At 41.7% G+C, this 13,990-nt stretch overlaps 1 protein-coding gene and 1 long non-coding RNA gene across 2 annotated transcripts; one reads left to right on the top strand and one right to left on the bottom strand.

The window, feature by feature from the left end:
• Window positions 1-4,585: 4,585 nt before the first annotated feature.
• On the top strand, window positions 4,586-5,896 carry LOC309392703 (uncharacterized protein F54H12.2-like; the record flags this gene model as incomplete). Its single annotated transcript, XM_081954131.1, has 1 exon — window positions 4,586-5,896. The coding sequence occupies one exon, from the start codon at window positions 4,586-4,588 to the stop codon at window positions 5,894-5,896; it is 1,311 nt and encodes a 436-aa protein (XP_081810257.1).
• Window positions 5,897-12,259: 6,363 nt separating this feature from the next.
• Window positions 12,260-12,948, bottom strand: LOC309393539. The gene is made up of 3 exons (XR_014175604.1): window positions 12,775-12,948; window positions 12,465-12,504; window positions 12,260-12,376 (listed from the first exon to the last, which is right to left on the bottom strand). It is a non-coding gene; the product is annotated as an uncharacterized lncRNA (long non-coding RNA).
• Window positions 12,949-13,990: the final 1,042 nt, after the last annotated feature.

The raw sequence follows: 13,990 nt of genomic DNA, 5'->3' as shown, positions 1-13,990 counted from the left end.
AAGGTATTTATTTCTAGGTGGATTTAAAAACATTTCTTTGAAGCCTGGGGGGAAAAAACACAGCCCTTTTAAACCCTGCAGCTGGTTTTTACCTTTGTAAAATCTAAAGACACATATTTTGCCAATTGCACACTCAAATACTCATGTAACTGTTTTGTGTTTTCCTGTTACAGGAAAAGACAAGGAATATTAACAGATATATTAACAGAAGAAGCTGACCTGAAATTATAAGGTGTGGTTATGGGATGGCTTGCTTAATTGTGTTGCATAGCAACAGAGTTTCCCCTCTCAATTGGGGTAAAGCAAGGATGATCTGTATTGGCAAACACTCAGAGTCATAAATACATACTCCTCTCTGTTTGAAATCTGTACAAAAACTTTGAGCCCATCAACTGCTTTCATTTTCCTATTTAACATATGTATTTATTTAGTATATTTATGTTACTTCACACTCTATAATGTGGAAGTATTATTACCCCCAGTATGTGAAGGGCAGAGATAAACATTTCCTCAATGAATCACACTCCTTCAATCTTGATCAGTCATTTTAACCCAAGGGGGGTAATCTGTGTCTCCCCCCCCCCAATTTAATCTACTCTGAAGAAATCAAACATTTGTCATCGAACTTCAAAGGATCTGGGGCTTTGTAGTCCTTTGAAACCGGCTCCCCACATATGAAGCTTTTAATGAGACAAAGGAGGGATGCGGAGGGTCTCACCTGGATGGGCGATAGCTGCAGCCCTTTTAAACCCTGCAGCTGGTTTTTACCTTTGTAAAATCTAAAGACACATATTTTGCCAATTGCACACTCAAATACTCATGTAACCGTTTTGAAGCCCGCCTACAGGAAAAGACAAGGAATATTAACAGGAATTAAAATGTTCACAAGAGGAAACTCAACAGGTTGCATGCAGGGGATAAGTCTTGTTCAGGCATGCCTGGGAAATGCCCTGGCATGTCACACCCACCCGCCAACCTGACCCCCTGTGATTCTGGGCATGCGCAAGAGACATGTGTGGGACATGCCCGGGCATGCCTTAACCACCCACCCACCCAGCCCACTCCCCTGTGATTCTGGGCATGCGCAAGAGCCATGCAGGGACATGCCTGAGCATGTCATACCTCCCATGATTCCGGGCATGCGCAAGGCTCACTTGTCATTACAAGAGCTGGGTAGTTTGCCTTAATTTCAGCAGTCTCTTGAAGATGGCAACCTCAGATGTTTTTAAAACAGCAGCAAAAGCCAGCATCACATGCTCTGACACAAGACCCCAACTGCCAGAATGCAACAAACCCTGTTGCAGGGGTTATGATAAAGAAAATTTTTTATTCAGACCTGTTTTGCACAGCTGCAGCATGGTGTGTTGTAATTTTAACGATGATGTGCAGAGTACTTACCGGACAGTATGTGAAACAGCGAATGATGCTTCAGTATCTCCTAGCAATGGTAAGTAAATATGTTTTTTTTTAATTATATTGTAAATGACACTGGAGTGGATAACTCACTAACAAGATGCGATTTATATTTTGCAGACTCCAAAATAATAACTCCTAGACAACAAACTCTTCAAGACACCCCAATTTTATATTCCAGTGGTAATTACCGCGGCCATAAAGCTTCTGCAGATTTTTATGATCTAGACTATAACTGGGATTCTGAGCTATCCCAGAGACCACACTATCTACCCAGTGAGCTAAAGAGCTGCAATTTGTGTAAAGACTGGTTTGCTTGCGGCTGCGGACATGATTTGTGGAATACAGACACAACGAATTGTAAAATAGCGTGTTATGCACCTCTATATTCTGCTTCTGATAGTAGTGATGAGGGCTATTTTTCTGATGGAGGGGACATGACCCTTTGAACTCTGTATAACCAATAAAAGATTGTGTTAATGTCAACGCATGATCCATTTGTCAGTGTTCTTTCAATATAATGATGCATGAAAAAGTTCTAAGCCATATTTATTATACTCCAGGATATGTAGGGAGTTATGGAGAAGTAAATACCCTTTTTCAGGAAGCTAGAAAACATGATAAAAACCTGACCATGAAGCAAGTCAAGACGTGGCTGTCAGGGCAAGATGTTTATACGCTTCATAAGCCTGCAAGAATTAACTTTCCTAGAAATAAAACAGTAGTGTCTGGCTTAGATCATCAATGGCAGGCCGACCTCAAAGATGTCTCCAAAATTTCTAAAGAGAACCAGGGAAAAAAATACATCTTAGCAGTTATCGATGTGTTATCTAAATATGCCTGGGCCTCCCCTTTATCTGATAAATCAGGGAGGGAAGTTACATCCGCCTTCCAGAATATCTTTGAAACAGGACGTGCACCCCGAAAAATACAGACAGATGCTGGTAAAGAGTTCTTGAATACGCCACTGAAGAAACTTTTAACACGTTATGGCATTCATCATTTTGTCACCCATAGTGAAACTAAAGCAGCAGTTATAGAGAGGTTTAATAGAACCCTAAAAAACAAACTCTGGAGATATTTCACAGCTAGGAATACCCATCGGTACGTGGACATTTTGGCAGACACTCTTCAGGGGTACAATAGCACTTACCATCGTAGCATTGGGACTGCTCCTAAAGCCGTAAATTTGTCTAACGAAAGGGATGTGTGGCTGAGACTTTATGGGGTAAGTTTAAAAAGTAAAAGAAAGGAAAAGTGTCTTAAGGTGGGGGATCATGTCAGGGTATCTAGACTGAAGGGGAAGTTTGAAAAGGGCTATCAGCAAACCTATACGGATGAGATATTCATTGTCAAAGAACTGGGGACAAGGGGGGAAAGAGTGGTGTATAGATTAAATGATTACACAGGTGACCCTGTAGATGGAGCTTTTTACTTTGAGGAGCTCCAAAAGGTTCCTGCTGACCATCAGCGTGTATACAGAATAGAGAAAATTATCCAAAAAAGAGGGCGGGGGAGATGCAGAGAGTTTCTAGTCAAATGGAATGGCTGGCCAGAGAAGTTCAACAGTTGGGTTAAGGCTACTGAAGTACAACATCTTTGAAATGTCAGATTTTTACATCACCCTCCCCAGCAATGCATCAGCAGAAATTTTCTCCCAAAACAAAAATTCTAATTTTACTATTCAATTAGCGAGATCGTTGGATCTTCCAGGGTCATGGGAAGTAGGTCTAGCAGAGATACAGTATCCGCATAGTTGGCACACATTAACTTCTCCTGGATATTTTGAAATTGCTAACGAAAGAAAGAAATGGCATTTTTCTTTGAGAAGCGGGTACTATAATAGCATCTGACAACTGTTAGAAAATATGAACAAGCTTATATCAAATGCCAAGGATGGACCTAAGACAACCCTACATTATGATTCAGTGGGTCGAAAAATTAATCTTAAAGGAGATGAACCGCATACCATTCTAGTTAGCGGAGAACTTGGACATCTGTTAGGTATGTTCCCAGGATTCAGCACCTTATATGTTTACACAGACATTGTAGAGCTCCAGATAGTAGGTGACTTCTATGTGCCGTTACTACGCTGTGTGCCTGTGCGGGGGCAAGACAATGATTTCATAACTGTGACCTATGACCGTCCACATTATGTGCCAGTCAGCAAACATCACATTGATACAGTTACTATAGAAATCAAAACCGACCAGGACAAAAACGTGCATTTTTATCACGGGAAGGTGATTGTCAAGCTTCATTTTAGGCCTCGGAAAAGTGAAGGATGGTTGTAAACAAGGAGCACGGGAGACCTCAAGACTACGGGACTTCTCCGGGTGCCATCCGCCAAACAGTGCCGGGGGGCGACACCCAGGAGCAGAGCCTTCTCTGTGATGGGCCCAGCCCTATGGAATGACCTCCCCCGTGACATCAGGATGATTTCCGATCTCCGCTCCTTCCGTGTACAGCTGAAGACCCACCTCTTTCAATTATCCGGCCTGGCTCAATCGCAATCGTAATTTTCCCATTCCTCCAAACTGTTTTTTAAATTGTTCTTAAATATTAATTTTATTGGGTTTTTACAATTGGGGTATTTTAAAGCAGATTTTTAACTGTCTATTGATGTACTTTGCTTCCTCCTCCGTGTATGTATGTGTGTTGTGTATGTATGTACGTTTGGTGTTGTTATATATGTTTCATGTTATATGCTCCATTGTACGCCGCCCCGAGTCCTACTTGGAAAGGGAGCGGCTAATAAATCTAAATTTATTATTATTAAATTTATTACGTAGCTTACTACAGGGCACAAGCTGGGGGAGGCCTTCCAGGCTTCCGAGGAGCCCCCATTATGTACGGGACCGGTTTAGGAGGGTTGTTCCGTGGACTTTTTCGAAAAGCAATGCCTTTTTTGAGGCGGGGATTAGAAATCATAAAGCCGCATGTGAAATCTGCTGCCAAAAACATCGCTAGAGATGTTGCGGGCCATCTTGTATCCCGTGTTGTTGAGAACGGGCAGGATGGATCAGGGCTGGTCATAGCCAGGAAGAATTACGCATTGGGCCCGCCTATTCCGTTTAAAAAGAGAAGACTTGTGAAAAAGCCCCGTCATACCAAGAGGAAACGTGCACAGAAGAGGAAACCCTGTGACAAGGAAGACATATTCTAATACATTATGGCATTTATTCATTCTGCTTCAGAGGAATGTGTTAAATCTGAACTGGATCTTTTTCAACTGGCGCCTACACAGACCAGTATTGAAAACAGTACCTATATCGAGATCCCTCCTTTATCAGCGCTAACGCCCAACGCCCACCTGGAATTTTTCATCACAGGGCATGGTGAGCATTACACCGATTTAAACAACACCCTACTGTATGTGAGTTGCAAGATTGTAAAAGCTGACGGGTCGGATATTGATGATGGGGCAAGGGTGGCCCTGGCCAACTACCCCATAGCATCGCTGTTTAACCAGCTGGATGTTACATTGGGAGATCGGCTCATTACACAGAGCCATCATTGCTATTCATATAGGGCCATAATTGAACTGATTCTCAACTTTGGTGGTGATGCGTTGGGCACCCAATTTACTTCTGGGGGTTTTTACAAAGATGATTCGGACCTCATGGAGAGTACTCTACTGACAGCGGCTGGGAACTCTGGTTTCAAAGCGAGAGCCAGACACATGGCCGGTAGTCGTAAATGGGACCTGCTTGGGCCTCTGCATAGTGATCTGTTTTTTCAAGACAGACTGCTAATTAATGGCGTAGATGTGAAAGTCAAACTCACAAGAAGCAGAAATGAATTTTGTGTGATGAAGGATGGCAATGAGAATTACAAAGTGCAACTCCTGGCTGCTTCTCTCTTTGTAAAACGTGTAAAAGTAGCCCCGGGAGTGCGTCTTGGCCATGCAGAAGCTTTGCTCACCTCCAATGCCAAATACCCCATTGATCGAGTGGGGATGAAGGTTTACAGCATTCCCGCAGGTAGTCTTGTGTGTAATCAGGAAAATCTATTTCTGGGCCAACTACCTAAACAATTAGTGATTGGGTTTGTGGACAATGCAGCTTTTAGTGGGGATTATGAAAGAAATCCATTCAATTTTCAACACTGCAATGTCAGTTTTTGCGCCCTGCATTGTGATGGCGAACAGATCCCCGCAAAGCCTCTTCAGCCCGATTATGAGCATGGTCTTTTTGTGAGAGAGTACATGCAGATGGTTCAAGCAACAGGCAAAGGCATGAAAGACAGACCGATGTTAATCAGCCGGGAAGAGTTTAACCGAGGGTATACTTTGTATTGTTTTGACCTGAGTCCTGATCAGGGATGCTCTGAGCACTATTCATTGATCAGGAACGGTAACCTCAGAGCCGAAATTAGATTTGCACAGCCCCTCCCCAACACCGTTAACATGATACTCTATGCAATCTTTGAAAATCTTATTGAAATAAGTCACACAAGGAATGTACTTTTTGATTATATGTGAGTATGGATACACAGCAGCTCCTCCACTTGTTCTCTGGAAATACTACCTTTCTAGGGGTCTACCCTTGTGACCTGTTACCCCAGAGACAAATCTCCAAAAGACCTTTTGGATTAATCGTAAACACCCATCCTCACACATTTCCTGGCGAACACTGGCTGGCCCTCTACTTCCCATCTCCCGGATATGGTGAATTTTTTGATTCTTATGGAAGACCTCCGGATAGCCATGACTTTCCTGGCTCCATAGTGATGTTTTTAGAGCAGCAAGCTGAGAAGTACACATTTCACCAACGGCAATTGCAACACCCCAGTGCTGTGACCTGCGGACAACACTGTGCGTTTTTTCTACTGAACCGTATTAAAGGAGTGACCTATGAAAATATTTTAAAGATGTACTCCAATGCTGATATTAAAAATGATCAAATGGTAAAGCTGTTTGTAAAAACTATAAAGGTTGGGAGGGGGCTTGGAATCTGTAACCGTCATCAGTGCATGCAGGCATGCATGCCTTACTGTAAAATAAAGAAAAAGACTTAAACGTTTTTACGTGTATCAGTGTTTTTATTCATTTTAAAAATTGAGCCAGTCACCAAACTTGAGCTGACTTCTAGGTTTTATTGTCCAAGGGCTAGTGTGGGTGCCTGTAAACATAGGCTTCTGAGCCCCAAAAGGTGCTGTCATAACAGAGTCGGGGCTAGCAGCAGTTTCATCCTTAACAACCAGAGTATCTTTCAACTTTTCTATTTGCTCTTTAACAGCAGTAGACCCCAACACAGAAGTTGGAACATTCACCTCAGCCATAGCATTCATAAAATCATCCCATCCTTTAGGTTTCCGCTTCTCAGTAGGGGCTCGGCGTTGCGAGGCGCCTTTCACCAAGTCTAAAATATTAGTACCGGGAACAGGTACACCTTTGTATAAAAAGGTACCGCGATCATCCCAGGTTGAGACGTCCTGGTGTTGCTTCATTTTGTTCAGCAGAAGTTCTGCATTTTTCCTATAACGAGCGCTCACACCGCTTAGGATATCATCCATAGCTGTGCCCTGTGGAGTTGGATGTGGCGGCTGTTCTGGTAATGTTGGAAGTGGCTGAGGGTGTCCCGGTGGATAAATGAGATTCAGTTTGTCCTTTTCAGACTCATTTTGCCTGGTCAGTCTTAGATACCTCTGCAGTACAGAATTGTAGAGCTTAATCTTGTCATCCTCACTCAAATCAGGCCTCTGAAGGATGTTGCGCATCTCATCATCCAACCGGTTAGTGGCTGTAGTCCCCATAGTAGGCGTCCTGCCCTGTAGCTGCTCCATCTGATGACGCGACACCAGATACATTTTCTCGGCATGGTCCATGGTTTAGCCTGCTAACAGGCTAGTCAACAGAGGAATAGCCGCCCCTAGTAAGGGCCCTATAAAACCACCCGACTGAAGTATGATCTGCTTCTTCTTTTTGAGTGAAACCTTTCTATCACTCAACTTTTTAATGACACCCTTCTTACTCTTTAGAGACCGGAATTGTGAAGGTTTCAGAGGAAGATTTCCTTTTAGGGTATTCAGTGCTATTTCTGCTATTGACCCCACCAGGTCATTATTAGCATTGCATAAGATGGCTTTTCTCTGTCTTGGTCCGGCCTTTACTAAGATTTTTAAAAGCCCCCAATTTCTACGTAACCTCTCTGACATCTTAAATGAACTAGCACTAAGGTAACCGAGCTACAACTTTTTACTCTTCTTTTTCATTGTGTAAACAGTAGGCCAATCAGGGGGAAAGAGACCTGTTCTTAGCCTATAGGATTCTGGAGTGGTGGCTGACAAATCTACTAATAGGTACCCATGTGGTTTGTGAGTGGCATCTTGGAATACTTCTAAAAAATACTTTGTGTTAGTGGGGTACATCTGCCTGGCCAGTGGGACAATTTGCATCTGATCACGGGGGCTTTTGAATAATACCAAATATTTGGAATTCAGAGCTATTGTCCTCATTTTCTTACCTTGAAAAAACAGGTTTTGTAGTATGAGAATAATGCTCAGGTTTCTGTGATGAACGTACTGTGTAAAAGCCTTCTCTATTTGGTCACTGTCACCGGCAGATGCCATGAGATCATCTATCACAGCTAGAGTTATTTGATTTGGCGGAAACAAGACATCATCTTCAAAAGAAGACGGTAGACCTTCCATAAACTTAATATAAGGGAATTTATTAAGCAGATCTTTGTACAGAGGTTGCCAACAGCTATAAAACCATACAATATTTTGAGGACTTTGAGACAATACCGCATCGCCATGTTCTAACATTTGTTTGATAAAAAAAGATTTGCCAGAATTGGATGGTCCACTTATAATACAGGAAAAAGGGTGTACAAATTGTGCAATGTTTTCCATAATCCTTAATAACCGTAAGGCAGTGTACAGTAATCCTCACTCTTTAATAACCTTTTATTATACACTACTTTTAGAGTTTTTCGGAGGACCCTTGTTTCTAGGGTCCACTGTTTCTTAATCCTGACAATCCCCAACTGTTCTACCCTGATCTCTTTTTTTCTCTCTGCATCACACAGACAATAATCGTCTACCAAATCTTTCAAACTGTCAAAGTTAACTTTACTGCTATTACCACAATTTAGTGTGATTCCCTTCACCTTTACCACCGCTTCACCGTTGGACAAAGCATAAGCATACGTTTTGGGGCCGGCCGCAACAAACTCTGTTATCGTAGTGTTTGGTGGAATTTCGCTTGTCAGTTGTCCTAAATAATCACCCAAAGGGGGTGTCCACGCCCCCTCTCTACTTACAAAGATGACTGAATCGGTGTCATGGTACAGACACCTATCACCCAGCCCCTCCAGTAGTCTGTATAATTCCAGCCGTGCATAGGCGGTCGTAAAGCTGGCAATGAATACATTAGTGCATGAGGATTTGGTGGGGTGGTTCTTGGCTGTTTTCCACGTCACGACGGCTGTCTCTGTATCCACAAACTCACATGAGGAAACATCATAATAGGGTACAAAAAGATATTTGAATAATTCCTCAGGGTTTGTCACCACTGATGTGGTCAGGTGGTTGGTGCTCTGGCCAAACTTGCCCCACAGCGAATTTAAAAAGAGCTTGGCAATCTGTCTTTTAGCAGGATTTACTTCAATGTGGTCACGTCGTAAACGGACACCTTCCATCTTTTCGTAATCCTGAATATATTGCTCTTTATCCTGATCTGTTTTGCACCATTCAGGGTAACCACTGGCCTCCTGTTTCTGTCTAAGATGCATGTTCATATATCCTGAAAATAGCTCATTTGAAGTTCTTTCAAAATGCCAGACCTCATAGATTTCAACAATTCTGTAACCTTTTTCTAAGGCTACATTCAATTCAACAGTACACCATGTCCCCGTCAGAGCTCTTTCCTCATCACTGTGTTTACAGGGGGATGTTTGCAGCTTTTCTGTGCAGGTTGCGCACAAACTAAACATTAATTTGCCCCCTGATTTGTGAGGTAGGACTGGGAAATAGAGATTCCTTGGCGGGTACACTTTGACTTTGACTAGCCCAAAATATTGCTTTATGTCCCCAAAGTTTTGATAGATGATTTGAGGGTGCCCAACTGGATACTCCTTGGTCTTATTCACAAAAGGGTACAAACTGGTGAAATCGTAGTATAAGATTTGTTCACCAGGTTTTGGTTTGTAGTACAGACATGTAGCATTTGTTCTACCACCAAAAAAAGCATCTCGAGGATTCAAAGGAGTTGGGAGCTTATTCTCGACTAGAAACTGCTTCAAAGAGGTGTCATCCTCCACCATGGCCCGCCATTCATGTTCCCAGATGCTGCGCACAGCATAACCCTGTGCCCTGAGGTACTCTTCTTTAATCCTAGTACGGCTGTGCAGGCTGCCATATGTTGAATCAAGTAATTTGTTGAAGTCTTTTTCAGAGTAGCAGACAGGGCACCCATGAAAAAAACAGCCATGAAATTCAAAAGCCGTGGGGGTTCCATTTATGACAGCAAAACCATCCAAAAAATATTTGCCCACTTTCTTTTCACCGCCCTTCAGAGCATGTTGAATATTGAGCTTCTCAGTGTGTTCTATATGCAACAACCATTGAATCGCTGGAGCTGAATACCTTTTCTGTGTATTGTGATAATTGTCCAAAGGATCTAAAGCAATGGTATTGCTTTTCAAATACATGAACCGGTACTGAGCCATGCATACAGATGCCAATGTGATATATTGGAAGGGGTCAATGCATTGAATCTCCTCAACAATATCCCCCCTGACCCCCCAGTGGTACTCACGCTCAGTCATTTTCATCACTTGATCCCTAAATCGAATGCAGGCCTCTCTTAATATATCTACATCCTGTCTGCAATAGTAAGCCAGAGCCTTCTTTAGTTTAAACACAGTACCTCTATTAGCAGTGTGCCATTTCAGGAATTCTTCTCTCTCCCCGGGCATCATGGTTTCTGGGCTGTAATACTTGGTTTCAGGGAGTGGTCCCACGTAGTCTTGATTGGCCATTGTATTGAACAAGTGGGGGAAATATCCTTTGCAGCCTTGAAACCCCATAGCTTTTGGTAATTTGGATAATTTAAGTGGTAGAAATGACAGGCTATCGATAAACCGAATCTTATAATCTGGAAGGGTAATACACAGAAGTTTTCCCCCCTGACTTATAAGTTGAACCCTAACCTTTTCACGGATCAGCTGCCTCAGTATTAGGTACCCATCATAACCTTTGGAGTTGTGTGCGATAAAAGTACATCCTTTAAACTTATGATTTATAAATTTCTTTACAAACTGTTCTAGGCATCTAATACCATAACAATCCCACCTCACAACATCTTTATCATCCTCATCCTTCAACATATCCCTGGCGCATGTATAATTAGGTATATGTGTGCCTGTTTCTTGGCAGCATTCAAAGTCATAAATGATGTATCTTTCGCCAATTAATGGTCGGTCCAACGATTTTAGAAAGCATAAATGACCTTCCAAGCTTTCAACCTTCTCAGAGCACTGCCCACACTTGACTTCCTTGCACTTTTTGTGTGGGGTAAAGACATAAACCCCACACGTTTCACAATATTCCTTATTCTTACAGTCTACTTTTCCCTCCTTAGCGAGTTGTGTGTGCCTTTCAACACATTCCTTAGACCGACAATGCACTTTGCACCTACAGCAGCGCATCTTCTCCACCTCAATCTGCTGACATTCTTGCTTTAGGCAAGCTCTGCAAATATATTGACAGCCATGACAAAATTTGTGGTGGTAGGGCGTGTGGCAGAATTTACAGAAATAGCGTTCACCCAGAAAGCCCTTGATATTTTTTATACCATAGTAATGCTTGTTGTGTAATAATATAAATACTATTTTTTCTTGCTGTGGGCAACCTGTGACAAAAAACCGCCACCCATCCTGCATATAAAACAAGATCTTTATAGTGACCTGTAAATGTTTTTCAAAGATGTGTATCTGGGAAAAGTCAATCCTGTTTTCTGTGGAAATACCCAGTCTGCTGTGAAGTTCCCTGGCCCTGGTAATAATTTCTTGATTTCTAACATCAGCACCTATCAGACAGAGCAAACAGCTAGCAAAACAAAGAAATTCGCCTTCCACATTGAAATCTACTAGGTGCTGTCTTTTTTTCTCCAGTACTCTGGTGAGTAGCAAAGTGTTTAACTTCCTAAGCCCTCCTCCCTCCTTGTTCTTCACGATGGTAACAACTAATTGCAAATTACCCCCCCCCCCACAATATCTCAGCCTTACTTTGAAGCAGATTTTCAACACTGGTCAGAAAATCATCAGCATTTAAATCATTCACACACCTCCTAAGAGAAAAGAGAGGATGGTTTAAACCCTCTGCATCCAACCGGAGTTGAACAAAATCATTTGGGCCTATGTTCATAGCTACATTATTCAAAAGAATCTGTAACACATTATGAATAGCCTCTATAGCAACTACAAAGGACCGGATTTGGTCAAGATTAACAAATCTGTATCGCTGATAGTATTCCACAGCTCTGAAATTTCGGATAGGATTTTCCCATGCCTGCACCATATCCAGATAAACATTGTTCATATTCTGAGAGTTTGCAGAGCTAGAGGATTGTAGCTGAGGCATAGAATGGCATGTATCTTCTTCTGGTTGAGAGACAATCATTGAATCATAACTAACACTGTCTGCTGGGGATGCAGGAAGTCCGGTGCCATGCATTTTTGCTTTTTTTGCAGGACGGCTCTGGTTAAACAAACAAGCAAACAAACAAAAAGTTATCGCCAACATAATAAAGTAATGCCAACACACACACACACACACCTTTAGTTTCTAAAAATAATACTAATAGAGTTGTAGCTGGGTGAAATGGTAGATATTATACCTCCTAACATCATTCGTGTTGTGTGGCTTGTGGAAGGCTGAGGGGTCATGTTATGTGGGGACCCCTGGGGTTCTGCAGGAATTGTGAGATCCACGAATGGCTGATCGTCCTCCCATTCTGGAGGAAAAGAAAACACCCCAATAGTCAGAATTGTTGCAGTATGTTTATAAGAATCTAAATATATGAAAGTATGAAAGATAAATACCTTCATATGCCCTCAAACATTCTGAGTCTGTCAATTCATTCTAGTGAAAAACAAACAAACAGTCAAACAAACAAGCAAGAAAGCAAGAATGTTATAAACACATTTTACATCTAAGAGGGGTCAGTGTTTCAAAAAAAAAATAGCCATAAAACTACTTACAATTGTAGCTCCCATCAAACATTCTGAATCTGTCAATTCATTCTAGTGAAAGAAAATATTCAATCAAACAAACAAGCAAGCAGGCAGACAAGAACTCTATAAAAACCATTTTGCATCTAAGTGTTTCAAAATTAGGCATAAAATTACTTACAATAGTAGCTTCCATTCTGAATAGGGGTCTTCTTAGCAGCTCAAATTGATCCAGAGGTATGGTTATGCCTGAAACCAGTAAACATGACTAGACAAGTATCGGTCCTACTTTTATACACCCTGGTGACGTCACAAATTAATCACATCAGAAAAGGGGAGTTCTTCACACCTTTTGCAAAACTGCCCCCCCTGTCTATCCGGAAGATGCAGTTGAATAGAAGATAATGTTGCAAATTAATCCCGTCAGAGTTGGTGAGTTCTTCAGACTTTTTGCAAACACTGACCAGCCCTCCCCTGCCCCAACCAGCATAGGAAATCCCGAATGAATAACATCACATGAGCTTTCATTAAACTGTATCTCTGTGTTTAACATCTGACAAGATTAAACAGTAGGGTCAGCAAAAGAAAAAAACGTAATGCACCTTTCATGTGTTTTGTAAAGCACATTTTATTATAAATTTCATAGCTTTAACAGTTTCTTGTAATTAATTTCTGTTACATTCTGGCATATGATCCTCTTCAGAGCCAATGGCAATTCAGCTTCAATCTTTGACATTAATGACAGTGGGTTATGACTCTTCTCGATACACTGTATGAATGTCTTGAGATCACCAAGTGTATCCCGGGTGAAATATAATTTATTCACTTTGTCAGTAATACTGATGATGATCCAGAGAACATGCGGCATAGAAAGCCGAATACATAATTTGTTAATAAGTTCGGTTTCACTGTTTCCATCTACAACATCTTCTGATTTTAAACATCCCATTAAACAATGATGTATTATTTTAATAACACATGCTTTCAGAACTTGTGACATGCTGACATTTTGAGGCTCCACTGTTTCTAAAACAGGAAATAAGATAGAATTAGATTGGGATGTTTCAACTAAGCAAAATAGTGTTTTCTTAATTTTTATATTGCCTTACCATTTGATATTTTGCAGAACCTGCAATAACAAGGCTTTATAAGTTCATTCTCTTCAATGAATCCAGGTCTTTTTCTTATTCTACGCCAACGCTTCGGAGGTTTGGGGGTCAAATTTATATCAAACAAATCTCCATCTGAGGTTGCCATCTTCAAGAGACTGCTGAAATTAAGGCAAACTACCCAGCCCTTGTAATGACAAGTGAACCTTGCGCATGCCTGGAATCATGGGAGGTATGACATGCCCAGGCATGTCCCTGCATGGCTCTTGCGCATGCCCAGAATCACAG

The sequence above is a fragment of the Natrix helvetica genome, assembly GCF_964273705.1.
Source record: "Natrix helvetica genome assembly, chromosome: 5".
In the NCBI taxonomy this organism is placed as follows: domain Eukaryota; kingdom Metazoa; phylum Chordata; class Lepidosauria; order Squamata; family Natricidae; genus Natrix; species Natrix helvetica.
This window is presented reverse-complemented; position numbering and strand designations above follow the sequence as displayed.